General features: G+C 37.0%; 1 protein-coding gene across 1 annotated transcript in view; it reads left to right on the forward strand.

Annotated features, from left to right (window-relative positions):
• Window positions 1-25,921, forward strand: part of LOC115257956 (nidogen-1-like) — a 337,718-nt gene that overhangs the window by 262,214 nt on the left and 49,583 nt on the right. The window contains exons 3-5 of the mRNA XM_029857928.2: window positions 3,780-3,993; window positions 4,108-4,209; window positions 19,216-19,332. Coding sequence (XP_029713788.2) covers window positions 3,780-3,993; window positions 4,108-4,209; window positions 19,216-19,332 — 433 coding nt within the window. The remainder of the gene's footprint in view (window positions 1-3,779; window positions 3,994-4,107; window positions 4,210-19,215; window positions 19,333-25,921) is intronic.

Genomic DNA, 25,921 nt, shown 5'->3' on the forward strand with positions numbered 1-25,921 from the left:
TTTGAGGAGCCTTTTAAGGACGTTCTGTCAGGATTTTTAGACTTTTTACTGAAATTACGAGGAAATCAGGGGCATTTAAATAGTATTAAAGGGGGTTTCAGAGGCAGATCAAGAGGCTTTAAGGGCAAATCAAGGGATCACTCATGCTTTTAAAGGGCGTTGCAAGGGGTTTGAGGGACGTTTCAAGGTATGTCAGAATCATTTCAGAGAGTTTTCTGGGTGTTTCAGGATCAATTTAAGGGCGTTGCAAGAGGTTTTAGGGGCTTTCAATAGCATTTTAGGGGCGTTTCAAAGGGTTTTCAGGTGCGTTTCAAGGGATTTATGGAGCCAATTAAAGGCATCTAAAGTTCAGAGGCATTTCGAATTGATATCATTATTTTAAGGGCATTTCAAAGGGATTTCGCATGTTTCAGAGGTGTTTCGAGGCATTTCAGGTCAGAGTCTTATAAGGGGGTTCAAAAACATCTTCAAATTAAAGAGTATTTCAGGGATGTTTCGAAAGATATTGTGATAGGGTCTCTGAAAATCCTCTGAAACTTCCTGAAATGCCTCCAAGATCCCCCTGAAACCCCGTCGGACCCCATGTAACGCACTTGGGACGCTCCCCCGAAAATGCTCTGAAACTTACTGAAATTCCTCCAAAATATCCCTTAATCCCTCTCTGACCCCTTGTAACGCACCTGTACCCTTCGGTACCCCTGGAAACGCCTGCTTAACGCCTCTGAGTCCCGTCGAAAATTCTCCGAAATCTTCGGAAAGCCTTCGTAACGCCTGTGAATCCCGCCGAAATTGTTCTGAAGCTACCTGAAATGCACAACTAATCGCGTTCGGTAATTTTTACCGAAATCTCAACTGCTGAGCGTTCGGTCATGAATTTTTACCGAACTTCTGTAAAAAGTTACAAAATTTCGGTTAAACGTTATCGTTTATCTGCTAAATTCTAACGAAATTCGGTAAATGATGCCAGCTTTACCGATTTTTTCCGGTAAACAAAACTTAACGGTTGAGATTGCGGTAAAATATTACCGAAGTTGGTGATTTTTTCTAAGTGTGGCATCCGGAACCCCCTTAAGACCTACTCGTCCTCAAGTAACGCATGTGAGACCCACGGAAACCCCCAAAAACGTACCTGTAACGCCTCCAAAACTCGTCGAAAACCCTCTCTAAAACACTCTGCAATATTTTCGAAAACCCCCTCAGTCCCCCAAAAACCCCCTGAGATCTTCTGGTACACAGCTAATGGCGTTCGGTAATTTTTACCGAAATCTCAACCGCTGAGCGTTCGGTAATGGATTTTCAACGAAATTTTGTAAAAAAAAACAAATTTCGGTGAAATGTTATCGTTTATGTACCTGTTAAACTTGATACCTTTACCGAATTTTTCCTGTAAAACAAACTTAACGGTTGCCCGAGCAGAGGAGAATATCAAATTAATAACTACGAAATCACATAACCTGTTTTTATATCTTGTTTTGTTATTATTTAATTACCAAGGCATTGCTTTTCCATAACAAATTTTGTTGGACAATCTCATTTTGTAATAATGAAGCTCTTGATGTACATTCACTCAATTGCATTTTAACAACATGTTATGTTGAAGTACAATTTTTGTTATTGTTGTACTATTGATCAACTTATCAACAATAGCACAGTTGGGAAAAAAAAAAGTTCTGAACGAATCCTCTGAAAATTTCTAAATAATATTCGGAAAAATATTTGGATGTTCTGGAGGAACCCTTAGATATTCTGGAGAAGTCTTCAATAGAACTCTTGGCGCAATCTTCTTAGAAATTCCAAAAGTTATTCTTCTGAGCAATTATTAAAATTCTTAGCAAAATCTTTTGCCAAAAATTCCAAGAGAATTCGTCGGAAAAAGCCCCTGGTGAAATTCTTAAAGAAATTTTCAGAGAAATCTTTAGATGAAATTCGGGACAAAGAATCGCGGGAAATTCTGAAGAAATCCTTGAAGGAATTCTGTTTATCATTCTGAAGGAATTTCTAGAGGAGTCTATGAAAATCTGTGAATGATTTCATGGAAGAACTCTCGGAGAAATTTCTGGAAGATTTTTCTTTTACATTCTCTTAGAATGAATTAAAAACTGAATATAGTATTTTTCGATCAGTCAAAGTATTGTTACTCATGTTATTAGTGGGTTTGTGAGACAAAGGGAATAATTTTATATAATCAGTATCATAATTTACATAGTTACGATGATTTTGATATCATAACAAATTTTGATTTCCGATTATTATCAATAACAAATTAATATAAAAATTTGTTATTAAAATATTTTCCAAATTCACTGTTATTAAGTTGTTATTGAAACTAACTAAACAAGTTATTAAAATGGTTTTCCAAGAACATTTTTTCGTTATGATATTTGTTATTTTGCCGCTTATGACAGACAAGTTTATAACATAATATGTTATGTTAATAACTTGAAAATAATCGTTTCTAATATTCAGTTATTTTATCCAAATAACACAGCTCCTTATGCTGTTGTTATTCCTTTCTGCTCGGGTGAGATTTCGGTAAAACATTACCGAAGTCGGTGATTTTTTCTAACTACCACGTAACCCCCTGTATTTACAAGGTATTATTCTAGGGATCGTATCTCTTGTGTGCAGATCTTGTCAGTCAATGCCTCATTAAGGTTTAAAGTATCGCGTTTTGCATACCACCGTTTGGCATTCTAGTAGAATGATTCGCTCGTTGTTTTCTCGTGCTCAGGCTCTTGTGGGAGTTTTAGCACTATATCTTATAGTCACATAAATCCCGATTTATGGTCATCCGCTATGAAACGCAACCTTTGAAGTAGGTACCTACGTTCAGATATTTCACCGTAATTGCGTAAACCTTTCTAGCTAGTCAAGAACAGCCCCGCAGATTAGATACGATTGATGCTAGTGCAACTTTGTACTGGGTGTTTTAGCTCGATTTCTTCTCTCTGTCAGTAACGAAGTAACATGGAACCATCGCATCGCCTGGGGAAGCATCGAACGGGATCGTAATCAAATTTAGCTTGCACCGACCTCAGCAGCCACACAGGCCACATCCAACTATCCATCGGGGGGTGGTGGTGTTTAATGGGAGAACGATCGTTTTATGTGCTTTAATGAGTTAAAGTGTGTTCGGCTAATCGCGCACGGGAATTAGCTTCTTCTTAGGTGCCTTGTCTGTGTGTCCCTTCGCGTGTCGACTTGCGGGGATCGAAATGCCTTCAGGAACCACTATTGGCCGGAATTTTAATTGGACGTAGTACATGGGCAGCTAATGAGATGCTTCCTTGTTGATGACTGCTTCGACACAGAAATGCTTTCTTGGGAGTTTTTGCAAATTCTAAGTTTTAGATAACGGGGGGTCGATAGTTTGACCGTTTACAATGTAGTGGGTAATAACGGCATAACTTCGGATTGGGTTTTCCCACGTGACACCGGATCGATGGCTACTAGGAAGCACTTACAGTTTTATCTATTTTTGTTGTAATTTTTAAACTTTTTCATACGTTCAAATGATTTAATAACCCATCATGTTAGAACTTAGCAATTAATTGAAACAAATTATAAAATCGTTAAGCTCTAAGAGCAAACTTTCCCACACTGGGTCATACACGACAACAATCTAATAAAACGTTTCGCACTTCAATCAACATCGATACTCAAGTAGAAGGCACAGGACTAATGACGTTTTAATGATTCCTTCTCAAAGTTTGATTGCACCTTCACATACGCCCATAATAATCTCGAAATTTCCTTTCTCCTCTCATTTTCATCCCCAGACGAGTGCCCAGTACTCGGCGTCCCGGAAGAACGTCGGCATCTTCGGACTAAAGCACGAGGTGTTTTTTCTGAACCTCGAGGATGGCTACTTCGGGTGCCAGGTCAACGAATCCACAGACTATCTGCAGCTGTACGAGCTGTCCAAACTGTGTGATGGCACATCGGATTGCTACATGGGCTCCGATGAGCTTAGAAATAAGTTAAAATGTACAAGTAAGTATCCGCTGAAATTGCCGTGCTGAAAACACAGAACGAACGAACGCTAATCACTTCCTTATTTTCCAACGTCTCTCCGTTATCTCCCCTCTCGCCGTTCTCGATTTCCAGATGATTGTGATAAAGATGGCACGGCGTGCTCGAACGGAGTGTGCCTAGAAGGCCTTTGCCATTGTAATGATGGCTTTGGAGGTTGCAATTGTCAAGTTCCAGGTAAGAACATCTTTAACTAGCCAGCCCCGGTCGTCGCCGTCCGGTTCCGTCCGAAACAATCACCACTGCAGCAGCCGAGAGGAGCGGGTGATTTCTTCGCGGGACGACCGACCGGCCTTAAATAGTGTATCAAAGGGAGGCAACATTGGTTCTTCTCCGTTTATCGCATGTGAACGATCAACCATCACCAGCATCATCATCTTTTCAGTGTAGGGACACTATGGTTCAGGATTCGGAAAATCGCGACGAAATGCAGACACCTATCAAAATTGTTATGACGAAGACGCATATGATAATCTACATTGATTTACTTTATATATTCACAACACAACACTTGATCTTGAAGGTTTGAAGCTTATAGATAACCTTCTTCCAAAAATTATGGTGCAAACCAATTGCTCTGCCAAGAATGTAATGGATCAATATGTGGTTTTTGTCGCCAAATTCTCATTTCCGTTCCACTGCTCCTAGATGCAAAAAAGATGCATACTTCTCATGAACTGCAGCCCGTTGTGTGTGCGCAAAGAAAAGAAAGCCTTTTGCATTCGACGGACCACAACCTTGTCCGACCGTTCAATCGTCGAAGAAAAGTACATTATTAACCCTTGTCCGAGGCATTCGTATTTGTTCTAAGGTTCCCTCATCCCGTTCCCGTTCCATCATCATGACCTCGACGAAATTCTTCCCAGCTCAGCGTGCCAAGCACACTGCATTCACCCAGCTCAAGAAGAATAACAAAATAATTTATTGGAACACAACCTTCAGCGCCGCGCGACGGCCTCCATCGCTTTACCACCATCGCATCGTATCGACAAACCGCGAGGAGAAATCCCGTTACGAATTGTGTGTGTACTTCATTGTAGTACACAGTGTACTCGAACGACTGGAGGACTGGAGTTCAGCCCCACACTACCATCAATAATACACGCTTCTCCACGGCATGGCACGGCACGGTCAGGCAAAACAAGTAGCATTGGCACCAGTAAATAACCGAAACCTCCTCCTTCTTCTGGGGCTGAGGGTCTTCTCGATGGAAAGGTTTGTTTTCTAGGCGCAAAGTTTTGGGTCGGGCCGGGTCGAGTCGATGACGGACGGGCAGCGGTGGCAATAACATCATCAGCCGTCATTAGCATAACCTGAGGTGGGAAATGGGGTTCTCAAATTCGGTTTGAGATGAGCGACGGGTCACTGTGAAGCACTATGAACTTGTAGATGTTTTCGTATATCACATTTTGCCAGGAAGACTGTACTAATTCTAACGATTTATTTTGGATCGCTGGAGCCCACATGAAAACAAGTTATTACTTGAACGATCTTCCGTAAACAAAATGCATGACACCCCTTGTCAATTCTAGTGGCTATACTATACTGGTATATTCCTAGAGTTGTTATACAAAATTGCCTAGAAGTTATGAAATAATTTAAAAACTTAGTTTGTTAAATAGTTAGAAGTGACAGCAAACCCAAATCTAAGTTTATCAAAATATGATATCAATATGATATGATATCAATTTACTGTTGTATACAAATCGAGTTTTCGATTTGCTATCATTTTGTTGTCAGACTCTGCTCGGGACAGGATGTCAGAAGGAATTTGTCATGAAATTCTTGGAGGAACCTTTAAATGTAAGGTGACCAAGGGTATTATCGGCAGGTTTGTTCTCTTCGTCAGGAAGGCTTTTTGTGGGCCATATTACCTGAAATTTGGGCATACAACTCAGTTTGATTGGGCAGGGTTTAAGGCCATCTCTGAGTTCAACAGCTTTAAAAAAACTCCCCATGACGAAGAGAACAAAACTGCCGAAAATACGTAAGTTCCCCTATTTCCGAAAGAATCTCTGCAGGACTTTTTTTAGGAACTTTTTCGATGAATATCTGTAAAACTCCATAGAAGAGCTGCTGAAGAAATCCCGCACTGAAATTCCTGGAGAGATCCTTAAACTTTGACTGAAAAAGTCTCTGAAGATATTTTGAATTAATCCCTAACGGAATATTAGAAGAAATCCAAGCGGGAATTTCTGAAAGAATCTCTGAAGGAGTTTTTTTGTGGAATCTCCAGTAGTTTTTTTGTAAAAATCTCAGGAATTACTTTCGATGAAAGCTCTAGAGGAATATTTACAAAAAACAGCTCTGAGAAATTGTTGGAAAAATCCCAGCAGGAAGTTTTGAAAAACTTCATAGAGAAATACCCAGAGAAAATCCTCGGAACAGCCTTGGGTGGAATTCCTAGAAAAGTTCACTAAGCAATTTTAACCTTCCGTAGCTCGCGCAATTGGACACAACTAACAGCACTACGTTAACGCTGAGTACAAAAAGTGAGATTTTTTTCTACTTATTGTACAAAATATAACAACGTGATCATTCAAGGGTTAACTGTGAGGAAAATCTTTAATAAATTTCTTAATGGAGTATGTGAAAGATTTTCTAAAGAAATCAGTGAAGAAATTTCTGAAGGAATTCTAAACTATCGATTTTCTGAAAAATTCGCTGATAGCTTTTCCGAAAGCAATTCTGAAGCAATTTGTGGATGTATTTCTGACTTCCTGTAGGATTACCTGAAAAAAAACCGCTTAGATAAGCTTCTGTAAAGATCCATTGAAAAAAAATTATTGAGATATGTCCACAGGAATTCCTGTAGGAATTTCTAAGAAACATTTCTGATTAAATTCTTCAAAGAATCCGCAGATAAATTCTTAAAGTTATCCTTAAAGGAAATGCCGGAAAGCTTCTGGGGAAATACATGGAGAAATATCTGGAAGAAATCCTGAAGGAATCTCTGGAGGAATAACTGCAGGATTTTCGGATAAATCCCTGAATTTAGAAATTCCTGGACACATTCTGGTGGGAATTTCCAATGGAATTCTTAGAGCAAATTGTGAACAAATTTCGGGTGGACTGGTTGAAAAGGAATACCTGTACGGATTTCTGAATAAATCTCTGGAAGCTTTTTGGAAGACACCACTAGAGGGGTTTATGAAAAAAATCTTTGAAATAATCTCTGAATTCCTGTAGAAATTTGTGAAGTAATCCCTGGAGTAATCTTCGGAGGGTTTCACAAACCAATCCCCAAAATATTTTTTATGTAATCCCTGGCGTTTACGGAAGAAAAGACATCCATGGTGGAATTTGCTTCAAGAATTCATAAAGGAGTCTGCGGAAGATTTTCTACAGAAATCCGTGGAGAAGTTTCTGAAGGAACTCTAAATATTTATTTTTTTAGAGTTAGTTCAGCGATTCCGAAAGCATTTCTGAAGCAATCCAAGAAAGATTCTCGTACGAAGAAAGTTTTCGTACGAATTTTTGAAAGAATTCATGGAGGGATTTTTGAGGAAACCCATGGAAGCTTTTCCAGAAGAGTTCTTGAAGATTTTTTTTTGGAGGATCCTGTAGAGATAATTTTAAAGTAATTGAGCGATTTCTGTAAAAATGCATGGCAGATGTCATAAACAAACTTTCGAAAGGAGTCCGTAGATGACTTTCTGAAAGGATTTTATTTAAAGATTTTCTAAAAGAATCCATGAAGGATTATTTCGGGATTCATTTAGCATTTTTTCCAGGATTTTGTTAAGGATTCTTTCAGTATTTATTTCCTGGAATTCTGTTAGGAGTTTCTTTCCGGGATGCCTTCATTGACTCTTCCTTGGATTCCTTCTGGATTTCTAATTTCTTCCGGCATATATCTAGGAATTTTCCCAGGATTATTTCAGGGAGATTTTCTAGCATTCCTTCAGGAATTTCTACCAGGATTTCTTTGTTAATACCTACCGAAATTTCTACATTGATGTTTCCCAATTTATCAATTCCTCCCGGAATTTCTACATTTATTTCTTCAAAGTTAATTTTATCAATTTCTTCCGCCTTTTTTCCGGGATACCGTCAGTGATTTCCCCCGGGATTCCTCTCAGCATTCCTTCCAGGATTCCTTCTTTGGTGCTTCCCGTCGTTCTTTAGATTTTCTACCGGGATTCCTCCAGCGATACCTTCAAAATTCTGTCAAGGATCTGAATTCTTTCTGCATTTCCGTTAGGAATTACAATTCTCTCGGAATTCCTCCGTTGATTCTACCCGGGATTCCTCCAGGAATTCCTCTCAAGATTCTTCCCAGAACTTCTTCCCAACTTTCGCGGGTTGTTCCCGAGATTGCATCAGCCAGGGATAATCTTGGGGTTTTGTCCAGGATTGCTTTCGGGATTTCTCCCGGGATTTCTACATTGGTTATCATTTTGCCATTTCTCCAAAATACTTTCAGAGGTCTCTGACGGGATTCTTTTTTATTGCTCCAGCAGCAAGCAATTAGTGGATTCCTTTCAGGGATCCTTCATTCAGTCCTCCCAGGATTCTTTAATTCATGGATTCCCAAACTGTGGGTCGCGACCTTCATCCAAGGGGTCGCGAGGGACAATCGAATATTTTACTGTGGGTCGCGAGAAGTACGTCTGTAGGCAAAAGGGGGTCGCGTGTCCTAAAAGTTTGGGAACCTGGGATTGATTGTTCCCTTGATTTCTTCATAAATAGTTTCCTCCCGAGAATTTTTCATGTATTCTTTGAGGGATTCCTACCGGGATCACTCTAGGGTTTTCTCCAGAGGTACTCTTCCAGGTATTCCTACCAAGATTTATTTTGAGATTCTTTCGTGGATTTCTCCTGGGTTCTTTCAGAGATTCTTTCTTTAGGGGCTTCTCCCGAGTTTTTAGGGAATCCTTTCGAGATTCGTTTATGATTTCTCCAAGAATCTACTCGAGAATCCTTCATGGATTTTTCTCTAAATTCTTTCCTAGATTTCTCCTAGGATTCTTTCAGGGATTCCTTCAGGATTCTCTCAAGGACTCTCCTCGAGTTTTTCATGGATTACTCCAGATCTTTTTCTTGGATTGCTCTTGGGATTCATTCAAGATTCTTCCTGCATTTTTTCAAGAACTCCTCTAGGGATTCCTTCCGTTAATCTTCCCGGGATTCTTCCAGAGGATTCTTCGATATTCCTCCTAGAAGAGCCCCCGCGATTTTTTATGAGATCAGATTCCTCCAGATACTTTTTTCCGATATTCCTTTGAAGAGTACACCATGTAAGGGGTGGGGCCTTGTGCAGTGGGCTCATGGGGATTGTTCGATAGTGCAACGTTTAATTCATTGAAACTTGACTATTAATAACAAATTTTTTGAATGTTTCAATTGTGAGACACCTGAGTGTTAAGCAATTAAGAACCATGACCCATGGAATTTTACGACAGATTCCAATAAACATTTGCCGTAGTCTAAAATTATGGCAGCCAGAGAAACATTGAGTAATATTGCACAACCATCTATTTATGTTTACTGAATCACATTTGAAGACCAATTAACATTGTCATAACAGTCTTGACGAGGATTTTAAATTCTTACGGTTTTATGCCGGTTTTTAAAATCGTTTCAAAACGATTAATAAGATTCCAAAATGTAAAATTATTAGTTGATCAATCGATCAGTTTAATTTACATTAACATCATCAAAGACATTCCATGACCCAATCATTTGGGACCCACTTGTCTTGCTAGGGAATACATTGAAAATTATACCAAAGCAAACGTGGGGCAGAAAAGGGCGTGCTGATTCTGTCGTGATCTCACCTCCAACTAAGATTTAGAGAAAATTCCATATCCCACTATTGTAATCACCCCTTCCAGGTGCTTGGCCTGCGCTCGTAACACTACTGACACAGCGTTTGCTTTGCCCTCGAAGGGTGTCCAATGAAGCGAGGAGAATAGGTAAATTAGTTCCCTCCCCGCGTCATTGTCGTCACCACCCCTCCCACCCAGAACGAATCCTTAGCGACATGCCTCCAACAACACCTTACAATCCCAGCAGCAGCGTACTGAAAATGCTATGGGTCACGGCACCGTGTTCGTCTTCACCGTTGGCCACAGAACTCAGCCCCATTAAAGAGAAAGGTGTTTTCCGATTCTGGTACATGAACCGTACGTACCCGCCGCCGCGCCATGGATCATGGAACGAATGACGACGAACGCTACCAGAATCGTGATCAGCGTTCTAAGTCCGAGCAATATCTAACTAACTGTGCTCCAGCAATGTGATACAAATTAATATGCTGATCCAACACCAGTCACTGACTGACTAGCTGCAGCAGCACCAGCAGCAGTGGCATAATTTTACCGTCACCTCCTTCTTTGCTGCTGCGACGGCGTGGTAGCCTTTTCAGAGTGGGAGTCACGGTAGGCCCGCCCGCCCGCAGTAGGATTCTTTCACCGTGGAAAAAGAACCGTTATCGAGTGCGCTGTGCAAATGAAGGGGTTTGATGAATGGCATTTCGATGGGCACGGATTAGAATGGCTTCGGGTGCACTACCAATTCGATACGGTATAGCACAGATTTTACGTGCGGAGATACGTAAGTTGAAATGCAGAGAAACCATTAAACATTTTTTAAGATAAATTTCGAAAATTTCCAAAGCAAAACAATAAGTTTTACTACATTTTAAATCTTATGGTTTATTGAATGCAGAGCATTACCATAATATAAGACTTGGTCAACATGGTCAATCTTTTTGAACAATGCCTTTTCGAACCAAAACAGCTGAGCAAAATTTCAAACAGTCTGGAAGAAATTGAAAGATATTATTTTATTTTGCCCAACGTTTCGACCACTTTTTGGTCTTTTTTAGGGGGTTAATCGATATTATCGTTCATTTTCTAATTTGCTGATCCCTGAAGAAACGATCAAAAAGTTGCGGAAACGTTCGGCAGTATCCAATAATATCGTTTAATTTCCCCGAAATTGCTTAGCCATTTTCAAAGCATACAAAACAGTATTTCTTTTAAAAACAAAACCCTAAATAAATATCAATTGCAATGCAGAAATCGGGGACGCAATCAAGCTTTGTGCAGTTGTTGACGCTAAGAGCGATCGAAAAACTTGTTCCGGGTTGGTGCGATAAACTTAAATTTTCCAATAACACGTTGACCCACCCTAATAGCTACAAATGAGAGCAAAGTTACGTAAGTTTAAAAAAAATATCGAAATTATTAAAAAAAAACTTTAAACATGGCAAAATAAATTACCACAATTGTCAAATCTTGAAGCAAGTGAAAACTGCAACGACTAGGGGAAAAAACATTACGTTTCCTAGCTACAAAATCCAGCCAAAATGATATACTTTTTCGAAGTGAAAAAAATACTAATTATTTGTATAATTCTAGAAAAAATAAAAGCCAATCATTATCAATCATTTTCAGTCGCATGATATAAATTTTCAAAATCAATTTCGAAGTCCTAAAACATTGTCAGCAATTCCCAGCCATGCGAGACAATATGATAAAATTTGCACCTGAACTGATGAAAAAAAAACCTCAAATATTAAAAACAAAATATCTGTATATAACGTAGCAGAACATATCTTCCGTTTTTGAAGATGAATTCAAATACTCTTCTAGTCAATTTCTTTTTTTTATTCTTCTTATTCCTTCTTAGCGTAACTTTCCAACTTGAATAAGACCGGCTTCTCAGCTTAGGAGTATTTTATGAGTACATCATCAGGTCTTAACTATGAGCCAATCTGTCAATGCCTATTTTGCATTTGTGTATAGTGTAGAAAGCTATTATTGCGAAAACTTGTTATACCGACCAGGAATTACAACTGTCGTCCTCAGAATACCTCACTGCTTCGCCTATATGGACAGCTACATCCTCCAGCTACAATTCACGGTTCAACAAATTTGAATCCATCATATTAATCCTGAAATTTGAAAAAAAGCATAGCAACACCAGCAGAATTTTAAATTTTTCTTCATTAAAAATTTTAGATTACACCGAAGATTTTTACAGATTTTTAAATATTTTTTTTAAATAATCGCTTATGCCGTTAAATCAGCATGCAGGAGTCCTTAGCAATGAAATAAAAATATGTGATTAGCACCAGAAATAAACAAAAAGAAGAAAAAGAATCTTAAAAGAGTGGAAACTGTCACAACTGCCGTAATTTTCTCAGCAATCTTCAGCTTTATGTGTCACCATCTCTTTGGGCTATTAGTATATTTTTTTTCACTTGGAACACTACCTAAAACTGAAAAACAATTCATTATCACTTCTCTTTTGTGACAGAAAAATTTAAAACGAATAAACATTGAAAAGACAAACTTAAAAGTACGAGCGAAATCCTAAGAATTCCACTGTTGTGCTTATCTTCGAATAAATAGGCCTATTTCGTCTGTGACTAACAGCCTTCTTCAGTGTCAGGCACTCGAGCACAGCTGTGAATCGAGTGCCCGACACTGAAGAAGGCTGTTAGTCACAGACGAAATAGGCCTATTTATTCGAAGACAAGCACATTGTAAATTATTTATTTTTTTTTTCTTTTGAAAGTTTGTTAATCATTTTTATTTTTTTTTTTTTGCAAAATAGTGTTCTAAAGTCAGTTTAAAAGATATGCTTCACAAGATTATTTCAAATATTCCTAAACTTTTTCAAGTAATTGCTGCTAATAGGGAAGCGAATCAAAATTATTATCGTAATCTAGAAATTTGGACTCAGCACTTTTATAAAAAAAAATCCTTGTATTTTGCTGCAAAATCCTAAGGATTCTATTCATAGTATCGGGTCAATCATGTTGTTTTCATGTTTTGCCATCATCCTGAAAGCTGATAAAACCTTATCAAATGTTCAAATAAGATATTTGATGGAAGAATTCCTGCAGAAAACCACAGTTGGAGTTTTTTTTTAATTTGCAATGAAATTTATACAAAAAAAATGCCAGAACACTTTCAAAATGGATCACTTTAAATCTGGATGATTCTCCTGCAGCATCCACATTAGGAATGCCTGCAGAATTTTCTAATGGAATCTTTGGAAGAACTCATGAATACATTTCTGGTGGAGTCATTGAATCCATAGCAAGAATCTTCGGAGGAATCTCAGGATGAATTGTTGGAAGAATTTACAAATACGTCTCTGAGGGAATCCTTGTTGGAATTACGTTTTAGTAATCCCTGGAGCATTTTTTTGAGAAATCACAAGGGGATTCCCTGGAAAAGAATATAGAAAATTTTCTATAAAACTTCTAAAAGAATCCAAAACAACATCCCTAAGGAATTCCCTAAATGAAATCCTAGAAGATTTACTGGAATTATCTCTGGTAGAATCCTTGACGTACCTTCTGTAAGAAATTCAGAAAGATTCCCTTGAGAAAATTATGGAGGAATTATTACAGATTTTTTTTCAGAAGTAAATGATGAAAAGGTTAGTCGAAAACTCAGTAATTTTTAAACAAATTCCTGGAGAAATCTGACATACATTTTCTGTAAAAATATTTTAAAAAAAATCCCTGAAGGAACTCCTGTAAGAATCTTATGAAATGCCTGCAGAATTTTCTAGTGAAATATTTGAAGGAACCCATGAATACATTTCTGACGAATTCACTAAATCACTAGAGTAATTCCTTGAAGGAATAATGTTCTTCGTAATTGCAAGAGAAATTCTTGGAGGAACCTAAAGAGGAATTTCCAAAAAAGTTCATGGATTTTTTTTCTGGAAAACTTCTAAAAAACTTATGGCAACATCCCTGCAAAATTCACAAAATGAACTTCTGGATGATTTACTGAGTCAATCTATGAAAAAATCATTGTAAGATTTACAGAAAGATTCTCTGGAGAGAGCAATGTAGAAATTATTACAGAAATGTTAGATGTTATCGCAAGAGGTTTTTAGAGAAATTGTAAAAAAACACTTCTGGTGGAAATTCTGTAGAGATCCACCGAGAAACTCATGGGCACATCCATGAAAGGATTTGTCAAAACACCAATGGAGGAATTACTGTAACAACCCTTTCAGTATTTTTCAAATAAATTTATGTGGAAGTCTGTCATTTTTTTCTGTCGAAATATCTAAAGAAATCCCTGAAGAAACTCTTGGATGAATCTGTGAAAAAAATCAACAGAATCCATGTAGAAATCTCAGGATGATTGTCCAGAGGCATCTCTGTAAGAATCCTTAAGGAATTGAAACTACTGGTAAGAATTCTTGAAGAAGAATTCTCAAAACAAAACCATTACAAGAGTTCTTATATGCATGAATTTTGTAGCAGTTCCTGAAGGAAATCTTGGTGCATTCCTTGATAAATTCTAAGTGAAAGCCTTGGGGATTCCAAGTGTAATCGTGAAGAAATTTTCGGAGAAATCCCTGGAGGAATTTTCGAAGAAATATCTGAAGGAATTCTTGAAGAAATCTTTGAAAGGATTTCCACAAGATTGTTTGGAAAAAAATCTGGTAAAATCAATAGAGCAATCCCAGAAAGATTTCTCAGAGAAATTGAAAGTGGAATGTTTGGGAACATTCCCAAAGAATGCTTAGAGAAATTCTCTCACAGGGAGTTCATAGCAATTCTAGGTGTACTCTGAAGAAACTCCTGATGTAATCCTAGAGGAACTTCTGATTGAATACTGAAAGAATTCATACATTTTATGTAACAATAACTAAAGAAACCCCCGACGGAATTTCTGGAGAAATTTTCCCTTCTGGGAATACGTGCAGAATTTTCTAGTAGAATCTTTTAAGCAACTCATGAATATATTTCAGATGAATTCCCTGAGCATTTCATCCAGAGAATCTCAGTTTGAATGCTTGGAAGAATTCATAAAGATGTCTTTGAAAAAATCCTTAAAGAAATAAGGATTATAGTAATTTCTGAAAAAAAATCTAGGCGAAATCTCAAATTTCTGGAAAAGTCTTCCTGGGCAATGTACTGGCTGAATCTTTAGAGGAATGTCTGACGTATTCTCTGTAAGTATTTCAGAAAGATTCTCTGTAGAAAATAATTAAGAAATTATCAATGGAGAAATGAGAAAATAATATAAAAACCGCTCCTGGGGGAATATCCGTAGACATTCTTTGAGAAACTCATGGGCACATCCATGAAGAGATTTTTCGAAAAACCAATGCAATGGAGTAACTACTGAAACCACTTTTTCAGTATTTTTTAAATAAATTACTGGGGCAATCTGTCATACATTTTCTGCCAAAAATCAGCAGTGAAAAAAATCAGCAGAATCCATGATAGAAATCTCAGGAGGATTGTCCAAAGGCATCTCTGTAGAAATCCTTGAGGAATTTCTGGTAAGAATTCTTGGAGAAATTCTCAGAGAACATTCCAACAACATTGTCATTTCAATTTTATAGCAATTTCTGGAGGAAATCTTAGTGAATTCCTAAAGAAATTCCAAATAAAAGGAATTTCAGATATAATCATGGAGAAATTTTTGGAGAAACCCATGTAGAAACGCCTGGAGAAATATCTGAAGGAATTCCTGGAAAATCTTTGAAAGAATTTCCAGAAAAAGTCTAGAATATGTGTGAAATCAATAGAGTAATCCCAGATAGATTTCTCAGAGTTTCTCTCCTGTAGAAATTGCCAAAGGAATATTTGGAAACAATTCCAAAGAATGCTAAGAGAAATTCTCTCACAAGGACTTCATAGCCATTTCTGGAGTAATCCTAAATCAATCCCTGATGGAATCCAGGAGGAACTCCTGATGGAACTCTGGAAGAATTGTCGGAGGAACTCCTCATAAAAACGTTTCTACATTTGGAGAAGTATCTGAAATTTATAGAAATTTTTGAAAGAATTTCTAGACAAATCAATACATAAAATTTCGGAGGAATCAGTGGAGCAGTCTCAAAACGATTGCTCTAAGAGGAATTTTCTGGAAATTCTGGTCTTTGGAGATGTTTCCAAAAGAATTCTGAAAGGGACTTAATTTCAGTTCCTGTATAAATTCCTGGTGTAATTCTGCAAGAATTCCTCTTGGTACCATCGGAAAAGTTATAACGGATTCTTGGTGAAATCGTGGAGCAATTCGTGAACGGTTAATGGAAAAATCCGGATGAAGAATTCCAGTACGAGTTTTTGACTGAATTTCTGTAGAAATCCTTGAAGAAGTTCTTTGAGTAATAACAAGAGCAATTCCAAAAGGATTATCTGGAGCAATTCTCAGAAATATTTTTGGCGGAAATTCCAGAAAAATCTGCACATAGAAAGGAATAATGCTATGATATGATTTATTTCCTCAATATGCTGGTTCTATTAGGGATCAAAAGAGAAAGCATAAACTCATCGCTATCAAATAGTATTTTCACCAGTAGCTAAACTAAATAACCGTGCCAAACACATATGAGAGCATAAAGAAAACAAATAAACATAAGGATTTTTTTCGGGCGTATTGGTTTCTTTTAGAAAACTGATAGATAAACGATTCAAAATTCTCGGAAACATTTATAAATATTTTCACAAATTAGAGTTTCAAGATATAAAATTCTGACAATACAACATCAGAGTTGAACGATATCATCAGAGTTCACCACCTTTCATAGTCGTTCAGCAAAAAAAAAGCATTCAATAGCTCCAAGCCCAATAATGATCCCATGCTAATTCCATATTCATGTCTCGTGTTCATGTCCTATCAATTACCCAAGAACAGGCAATTTCGATTGTTCGACCAATCATTGTAAGCTAGAACACTATAATTTACATAAAAACACAAGCCTTTTTTATACTCCGTCGTCCCACATCCCCGTTCCAAATTGCCTGCCTTCCAGTGTGTGTAGTGGAGGTACGTGCGAGCCGATTTATAAAACTCATCCTTCTCCGCGCACCGCTGGCCGCCTGGTCTAGCCACAATAATCGCAAATCACACATTCAATAAATTAAATCGATCAACCAGCACACCCCTAAAACTGCTCCCGACCCAACCCAGCCAGTCGAACAACGATCAACGGGCGCGAGGAGACCAATCAATGCGATCATAGGCCACCATCACCACCACCACCGGTAACGAGTCTGGGCTGGAAGTGGCACGCTATCTCGTGAAAAGAATACGCGGAGATAGGTTTGTGGAACTGTTGGAAGATTAGTATGCACCGTAAACCTGGCCTGGCCGTACAATGAATGATCAGATTTTTCCGTTACTGTAGAACGATGCTACAAAAACTTATGATCGACTACTATTAATCTATTTGCTCAAAACAAAAGTTTTTAATTTACTTCTGTTGTTATTTTTTTTATTTTTGTTTTTTTTTTTATGTTTTGTTTATTTAATTTATTTTATCATTGTTTTGTTTATTTTATGTATTTTATTCATTTTATTTGAGACCGCGTATGACTTGGAAATGGAGTTACTAATTTGGATCGTCTTTGTTTTATGACATTTCGCCTAAGGAATATTTATGAGGTAAAAAAATAAAATTTTATGAAATTCGTATTTTCATACGCAAAAGGCAAGACTTAGTTTGCCGGAAACAGCTAGTTTATTTTACCTACTCTATTTGTTTTATTATGTTATTTTGTTTCAATTATTGTTTTATTTTTTTATTTTATTTTATTTGTTATTTTTTTTTATTTATACAACGTAATGACCCTTCGCGTATGTTACACTGTGACTTGATGATTTATTGAATATTACATTTCTACAACATTCTACAACTATTACGCATAATATTGCAAAAAAATGATGAAGTATGGATAAACTGAACGGTTTTCATATTATGAAACTGAAAAATCTGATTTTTTACAACAAATTATTATATTTTTTTTTAATTTTTAAAGCTTAAAGTTTTATTTCAAAACAGAGTGGTTCTTTTCTTCATATATATTTTTAAATTTCAGCTTTCAAAATAACGTCTTTAAATTTGCCATAAACCAATCTACGCTCTGTGTATTTTATGGGCGTTTCAGAAGCCTTCTTTCAAAAGGGCGCGAGCTACTTTGCCTTTTGCGCGAAAATCACTGCCAACAAGAGGAGCAACGGCGCAACGCATGCCCGACGCCGCCGTCGTTGTTGTTCATGCGCAACAATAAGAACACCAACAACAATCGCTCGTAAATTCCGATAATCATCATCAACCTAGCCTAGCGTGAGTGGAACGAGAATGTGCTCCGTCAAAAAAGGTTAACTGACCAACAGCTTCAACCAGGTATACATACCTACACAACACCAGAGCAATAATGGGTGAAATGGAAAATAGACAAGAATGTTGAACCGAATCAGCCTCTAACAAGATGATAATGCAGCAGGAGGTCGCGATCACGTTTGTTGGTTGGAGATGGGATCGAGTGCCGAGTAAAAAACTTGAAAGAATTAAAAACTTTTTTCCACGCAAATTCTATCTCTTCAACTGAACTCAAGAACAAAATTGGATTCCTTACAAACTACTCTGTGAATGAGTATGCACTGAATTTAATATTTGCTAAATTGAAATTTTTTTCGAAACGTTAGCAGACAGACAGCAAATCTGATGATACATTCCAAGAGATTTTTTTTATTGTTTTGTCCAAACTAAAAATGATAATTGACGTTGTAAAACCAACGTCCTTGAAGAGAGTCAATACACAGATTTGGTATAGGAAAATAAACGAAATTGTCAGCTTTGATAACGGCCTCACACTTATTTTTAAAATTTTCTAATGCTGATTTTTTTTTTTTTTTTGTAAATGGTTATATTTTTTTAACTTCTTTACATTTTTTAATAGACTTCTGGTGTACAATTTGTTACAATATCAAAAGTTTTACGTAATGCAATCAAACGTTGTATTGTTAACTAACCCATAAACGGTTTGTTAAAGCGATAAATCTATGTTTGGGCATTCATTTGGGAATTGATATTTTTACTCGGGTCCACACAAGCTATCTGCTGCAAGGTTATACCTATAGGAATGACGAGCAACAATCAAGGTTATTTCGTGGCTATTCCCCGTTCGATCCCCTGTTTACATTGCTTTAAAGACCGAGAATCATACGGTATTTAGCATATTTCAAGCATCGACCGACGATCGATCGCAGCATATTCAGATCAGCTCAATTTATGTTCCAGATGGTTATGAAAACGATGAAGATGATGATGGTGATTATGGTGATCGATCGTTAGCAGAATACATGTTGTTTTCTTTTCTCGTTTACTTTACTAATTCGATGTTCTAATTAAATTTCGTGTTTTTTCTTTCCACCCCTTTCTTCCACATCGCGCGCCCAGACGAAAACGAGTGTAAATATCGACCTTGTGACGTTTTCGCGCACTGTACAAATACTTTAGGTAGCTTTACTTGCACGTGTTTTCCTGGCTACCGGGGCGACGGATTCCATTGCGAGGGTAAGTACAAATATTTTTGCATTGATGTTTTTTTTTTTATTTCTCTCTGAACTGTTTCGTCGAAAAAGGGGGCCTAACCAGCAACAGTTATCATGACCTAGAGATGATCGCAGCGAATTATTGATTGTGAAATAGGTCATATTGGATGTATATGGGTTTCAATCGCCGACTAATATGTGCTTCAAATATATGTGGTAGTTTTAGAAGATTGGTATAATAAATGAGACTAGGATACTTGGGAGCTAAACAGCTCAAAATCGTATAAAACGACAGACAACGAGCAAAAGAAGGTACTGACCATGGATAGTTCCTAACGACAGATTGTCAAGAGCTATGATGAATCTCTACAGTCGTTACTAGCAAAATACGAGCTCACTATCCTGTGAGCTTTATAGCTCCTTGTAATATACAATTTTCTATTTATACTTTTGTGTCACAACAGCTTCCCATGAGTCATACCAACATTTTATTTAATGGCGTTAGTGAAGTGAGTACTGCACTTCTCTGAAATATTGTAAGCCTAATGGCTCCTCATTTTTGTGACTTTGAATTTTGAATGACTTGGCTCCAAATGTCCTCAACTTCACTTATGCGCTTCATGGTTAGTGTCTGCTACACTGAAAACATGAACAGAATTCGCCATCCACATGTGGCACAAAAGCTTTTTACTTAACACTACTGGGATAAATCTCAAGTTTTCAACGTATTTAAAAGAAGCACGATAGTTTCTCACGAACCCATCATTTGCGAGTCCATTACTGCCGTGTGCAGCATAGTTGTCCCATGTTCTATGGGAATCCATATTAACATGGGACAACTATGCTGCACACGGCATATTATGCATGGCAAATATTTGACGGACATATACAAAAAGTGAATCATGGTAACCTTGCCATAATAGATGAGCCATTCGGCTCACAAACTCTAAGGGACGATTGCTTCACCTTGGCTTAGGCGTTAATCCAGGTTTAACTGTATGAGTAAGCCTGGCTTACGGGTTTAGCCAAGGTGAAGAAATCGGCTAGAGCCGAGTCTCTTGTGTTTTTTTTTTACTAAATTTAAGTCATTTCGCTCCGACGAAATAGAGTTATGTACATACTTCTGGAAATTTCTGATGTCTTCTTTAACGCTGCAGTTGCTATCAACTGACCACTACAGGATTCAACATATCCGAACTAGACGTTTTCCTAAAAAAATATCACCTCAATCTATGTTTTGGCACAGCAACTACCTCAAAGTTGTGGAAATTTAAAATATTTAAAATTACGGTTATACATACTCCTAATTGCTGAACCATTCAGTTCTGACTGGTGTGCGTCACTCGCTATGTGTTCTATTTTAAAGGCTCTTACACGTTTACTTCTTCTTCTTCTTCTTGGCGTAACGTCCTCACTGGGACAAAGCCTGCTTCTCAGTGTTCAATGAGCACTTCCACAGTTTTTAACTGAGAGCTTCCTCTGCCAATGACCATTTTGCATGTGTATATCGTGTGGCAGGCACGAAGATACTCTATGCCCAAGGAAATCAAGGAAATTTCCTTTACGAAAAGATCCTGGACCGACCGGGAATCGGTGTTACACGTTTACATACAAGGTATTTTTTGTGCTGAGCTGAGTAGCTCCCAAATATCTACGGCACTACATGATTTATACAATTTCTAAGGAGCTACCTACCACTTCACGGAATTTTCCCAAATTATGTTTTCTGATAAATTTAGTCAATACCCCAAAATTGTTTTTGAGCATCTTATGCTTCAGCATGGTTTGCTATTTTACCAATATGGCTTGCCCCTGTTTTAGTGCTATCTCAAACTTTTCGGGAGTGCATTTTTCGCCAACACTACTACCGTATAACACTTCAGCGGTTTGCAACTAATCCATCCGTCCTGAAATGTTTAAAATAATTTCTTTAAGTATCTGAATTTGCAGCAGTTTACCAGACCATTTAAAATATTTTTTGGAAACTTAAAGATTAAAAAATTTTGATTTTTATGTAGCAACTCTTTCAAAAATTCACATTTTTCCCAATTCTGTGAAACCTCAATTCCGTCAGAATACTAAACCCTTCATTTCTTATAGTTGCTCGAATAAGAGCACCAATGATTTCCGACAAACTAGTTTATAAACGTGTGCTATAATTTTTTGAATTAAGCATCATTAGTTCTTTCATTGAGCAAAGCAAAACAATATGCTTTTAAAATTCCAGTGAAAATTTCTTTATGAAAATTCCTAAACATTCTCACTGGGGAATGTCTCGAGGCTACTTCCGAGGATTTTCTTCACATCATTGAAATATTTCTTTTATTCTTTTGAAAATTCAGGAAGTTATCTAGGAATTTATTCAGAAATATGTATGTTTTCTTCAAGGATACCTTCAGAAACTTCTCCACAGATTCCTTCGAAATTCCTAATGCTTATATTCCTCAATAGCTCTATTTCACATTTTTTCCTGGATTTCTTCTGATAAAACCTTCATTCGTTTTTTTTAGAAATTTTCCAACGTTCCCTTCAGAAATTCTTATACAGATTCCTGCATATATCATCAAATATAACTTTGAATCCCTTCCATAGATTGCTTAAGCCTTAAGTTATTCTTCCATGGGTTCCTATAGAAAATCCTGCAAGGATTCCTTTGGAAATGCAGAAATTCCTTCAGAAATTCTTCCATATATTTTTTATAAAATCAAGAACTCTTTAAAAAGCCTTTTTTCATAAAGGAGGCAACTTTTGCAGAGATTCCTTCAAAAATTCTTCCAAGTAATCTTTTAGAAGTTTTCCAACTGCTTCTCCACAAATTCTTCACTGATTTTTTCACGAACTACTCCAGGAATTGACGAATAAATAAATAAATGAATACCTGCAAGAATTACTACCGAATTCTCATTGGAAATTCTAGCTGAAATATCTCCCGGATTTTCATATGGATCGGATATTCCAGCAAAACTTCTTTGAAGATTACTGTATAATTTTTTTCAGTAATTCCTGCAGGAATGCTTCCACAGATTTCAACAACAACTCATACAGAAATTGCTTCAGCAATTCCTCCTGGTATTTATCCATGTACATGTTTTGTCAAATGATTTCTGAAAATGTTCTTACAAATCTTTTGGGAAATATTTTAATTAAACTTTAGAAGAAACCTTTGGGAAAGTTTTTGAAAAAATGCGGTAAAACCAATTGAAGTAATCGCCGAAAAATGGTAAAACAGATTATTTGAGGTTTCCAGAGAGCCTTTGAAACTCAAGAATATTAAAAATAAAGAAATCCAGAAAAGAATATACAGACGTAACATTTGCGAAATTTCCATCGACCACGCTTTTAACGATCATTTTAAATTTTCATAGTTGTGGCTTTCACAACCAGAGGCGCACGCATCGTATTTCTATGCGTTTGACGTTTTTCACTAGCGCCTTCTATTGACGATATTGCACAACACAGTGATTGGTGCAACTTTTCCACCAGGTGATGATAGTGTGAACTGGGCGATAGATTTCCATGAAAATCGTTCAAGGTGTTACGTCTGTTTGTCTGTGGAATATATATATATATTAAAAAACTATGTAAGAAAAATGGTTTTGACGAAATGTATGCATCATTTATGAAGGAATCTGAAACGTCATATCTTAGTGAGATTCTTGAAATACAACTGGATGTTCGTACTAATACTTGATTAAAGAATAAGTAATAAATTGAAATTCCTAAAGAAAACACTGCATGAAAATATATTAAAAAATCGGGTGGTATTTGTTTCTTCAAAACACTAAAATCCAACTTTGAAAAATAATAAAAAATAAGTACATATATGTAGCTATAGCTACAAACTTTTGGAAATTTAATTCAAAGGTAAATTAATTCAATAGTGGAACTTGTGATAAACAGTGAAATAACTGTAGATCTTCAATTTTTTTTGTTTTTTTTTAAATAAGACCAATTTTCAATAACTTTTCTTCAAGCAATTTTTCGGAAACACCTTTTGGTATGGAAGTAGTTGGTCAATGTCATTGGAAGGAAAGGTTTAAAGCTATGTAAAAGCTTGATGAATAAAGTATCGTCTAATTGTCGATGTGAATTTTAAATTTTTGACAATTTTTTATGACAAATAGGGTAGCGAACCACTTGGGCAGCGGCCGGCATTTTAGGCACTCTTCGCTATAACTCAGTCAATTCCAAACCAATTGCTTTGAAGTTTTGTAAACGGCTAGATATTATACGTATTTCATCGCGTTCCAAAAATTGTGTCAATTGGTTCAAAATTAGCTGAGTTATAGCAGAAAAGTGCCCAAAATAGGACCCCTGCCGAGATGGTTCCACTTCCCTATCACTGAAAATGTTAAAATATTATGGAATCCTTAAGCATTTTATTTAAAAAAAATCATATCTAAAACACCTAAAAACAAAGATCCTTGATTTTCATTATATGTTACATCAAACTTTTAGAATTCTCTGATAAGAATACAAACAAAACAGAGCACTCCGTCAAAACGTGAAAAAACTAATACATATTCTTACATATTTATTGCAGCCAAACGCAATTTGAACCTTTCAACGTTTTTTTCTTCTGAAAACTGCTATTCAATATAATTTAAACAAAATGAAAAGGAATAAAAACTCGGTCAACTGGTTCAAAAGTTTTTTGAATAATTTTTGTTTTGAAAAACACAGGTGAATGACAAAATGATCGGGACAGGCAAAATTTTCACTTTTCAAAAAAAGTGCATCAAACTTCTCAATTTCGTCAAACGGTTTTCAAAGCTCCAAATTTTATTGCATTCGGTTCATTGAATCCGGAGATATAAAAGTTCAAAGTTGGCTATCGGATAATTATGCCTTTTACTATAATTTTTCTAACTTCATGTAGAATAGCGCGATCTTTCCCAAATTAGGACCATCGGTAGACAACAAGTTCATTAACTACTCACAGTAAAAAATTGAGAATTTTTTATGCACTTTTCGAAAATTTACGGTAGTTCCACAGAACAGATACCCATCTTAGAGCAAATCGATATTTTCCCTCCCATGGTTGGAAATTTTTGATAACCGCTGCAGAATAAAACCAGTTTTACCTGCTTTGGAATCATAGTGCAATAATCTTGTCTAAACTGACTGACATCGCTTGTCTAATCGTTTGACATTTCGGTTGAACTCGTCTTTGTTTTGAACAGGATACGCCCAAAATTCTGTACAGATCATACGAGTACAGTGCATATCCGAAATTGTTGCACCGCCACGCCATCCAATTCGTCGCATATAAATGATATTGTTCATTTCGGCGTTCATACTCCGATCTTGATCCAGTGGCCGTTTATCGCGATGCGATTGTGCCAGTGAGATTTGTTCACGGCGGCTAATTGTCTAGGTGCACCCGGATGGGTTTGAGAGCGTAGGATTTCTAATGAAGCGATTTGGGTTCGACAATATTCGTCCCCAGACGTCATGACCCCACCGCAAAATCATTGAGGCGTAAAGATTGACGTACCACCATCTTTCAAATGATGGAAGGCATAGGCCAGGGGAAGTATAGACCCAGTAAACCACACATCGCATAAGAATGTGTATACGAAATCGGGCTTTTTTTCAGCATAAATCATATTCGTAAACAATACTAAATTCTGCCGCAAACACGACAATTCAAATTGTATTTAAGTCATGACTGCGATCCATTTACGACGATTTATTTTGAAAACAAACCTGACCGTAAATAATGCGATTCAAAATTGCTAAGTGATATAGATCTGATTGATCGTATATTCGGATACGATAGGACCGAACAGAATCACAGCCACTTAGTAAAAATAATCACACAAACTTCATTCCGTGGTGGAAAGCTAATGCTGGTTTAAATGTGGCTTCTGCTGCAAGATGTAATTTGTAGATGTTGAACACGGAGTAGTCATTCTCGAAACAACTATTCGTCAGAAGTTAACCACTGTCTTACTTAATACGAATAAAAAACGTCAATCCCACGTCAATCGATGCTTTGCTTGTATCCAGTGGATAAGAATTTAATCATTATTACTAAAGGCTCTGCATAAGGTCTTCCTAACTTCTTGACCCGGGAGCTTGGACGGAAATCCAACAATTTCTTCGGGCTTGGCCTTAGAATAATATGAAAGGTGGGGTTTCAGTGAAATTTCGTCAATGGCAATTCTCACAACTCTGTCTTTCTTCGATAGCGGTTTAGATTTCTCTTTTAGAAGATGGAGCACAGTAGTGCAGAGGCCATCGGTAATTTTCAAGGACCGTATCCATTTTTTAATCAAACCAGGGCTGGGCAACTTCAAATGCCGCCGAAGCTCTTTGTACGTTCGAGTGGAGCAGTAAAATAGGCAGAGCGCTAGGTTCTTAGTCTCGACGGAATATCGCACGCCTTTCGCTGTTCTACCAGCATTTCGGACGAGTTCAGAAAGAAGGCCTTCGGCTGCTTTGGGTTTCTTCGCAGTAGTGGATTTCTTCAGACTTTTAAACTTTTGCTTCCATACGTTAACGGACCTGTCTTTACACTTCATTATGCTGCTCTGCTTTTTGGCTGTTTTTCGCAAAAGCCGATTGCTTTCTTGTAATTTTTGAATTTTCTGATACGCTCGATCTAA

This window comes from Aedes albopictus, chromosome 2 (assembly GCF_035046485.1).
Source record: "Aedes albopictus strain Foshan chromosome 2, AalbF5, whole genome shotgun sequence".
Taxonomy (NCBI): domain Eukaryota; kingdom Metazoa; phylum Arthropoda; class Insecta; order Diptera; family Culicidae; genus Aedes; species Aedes albopictus.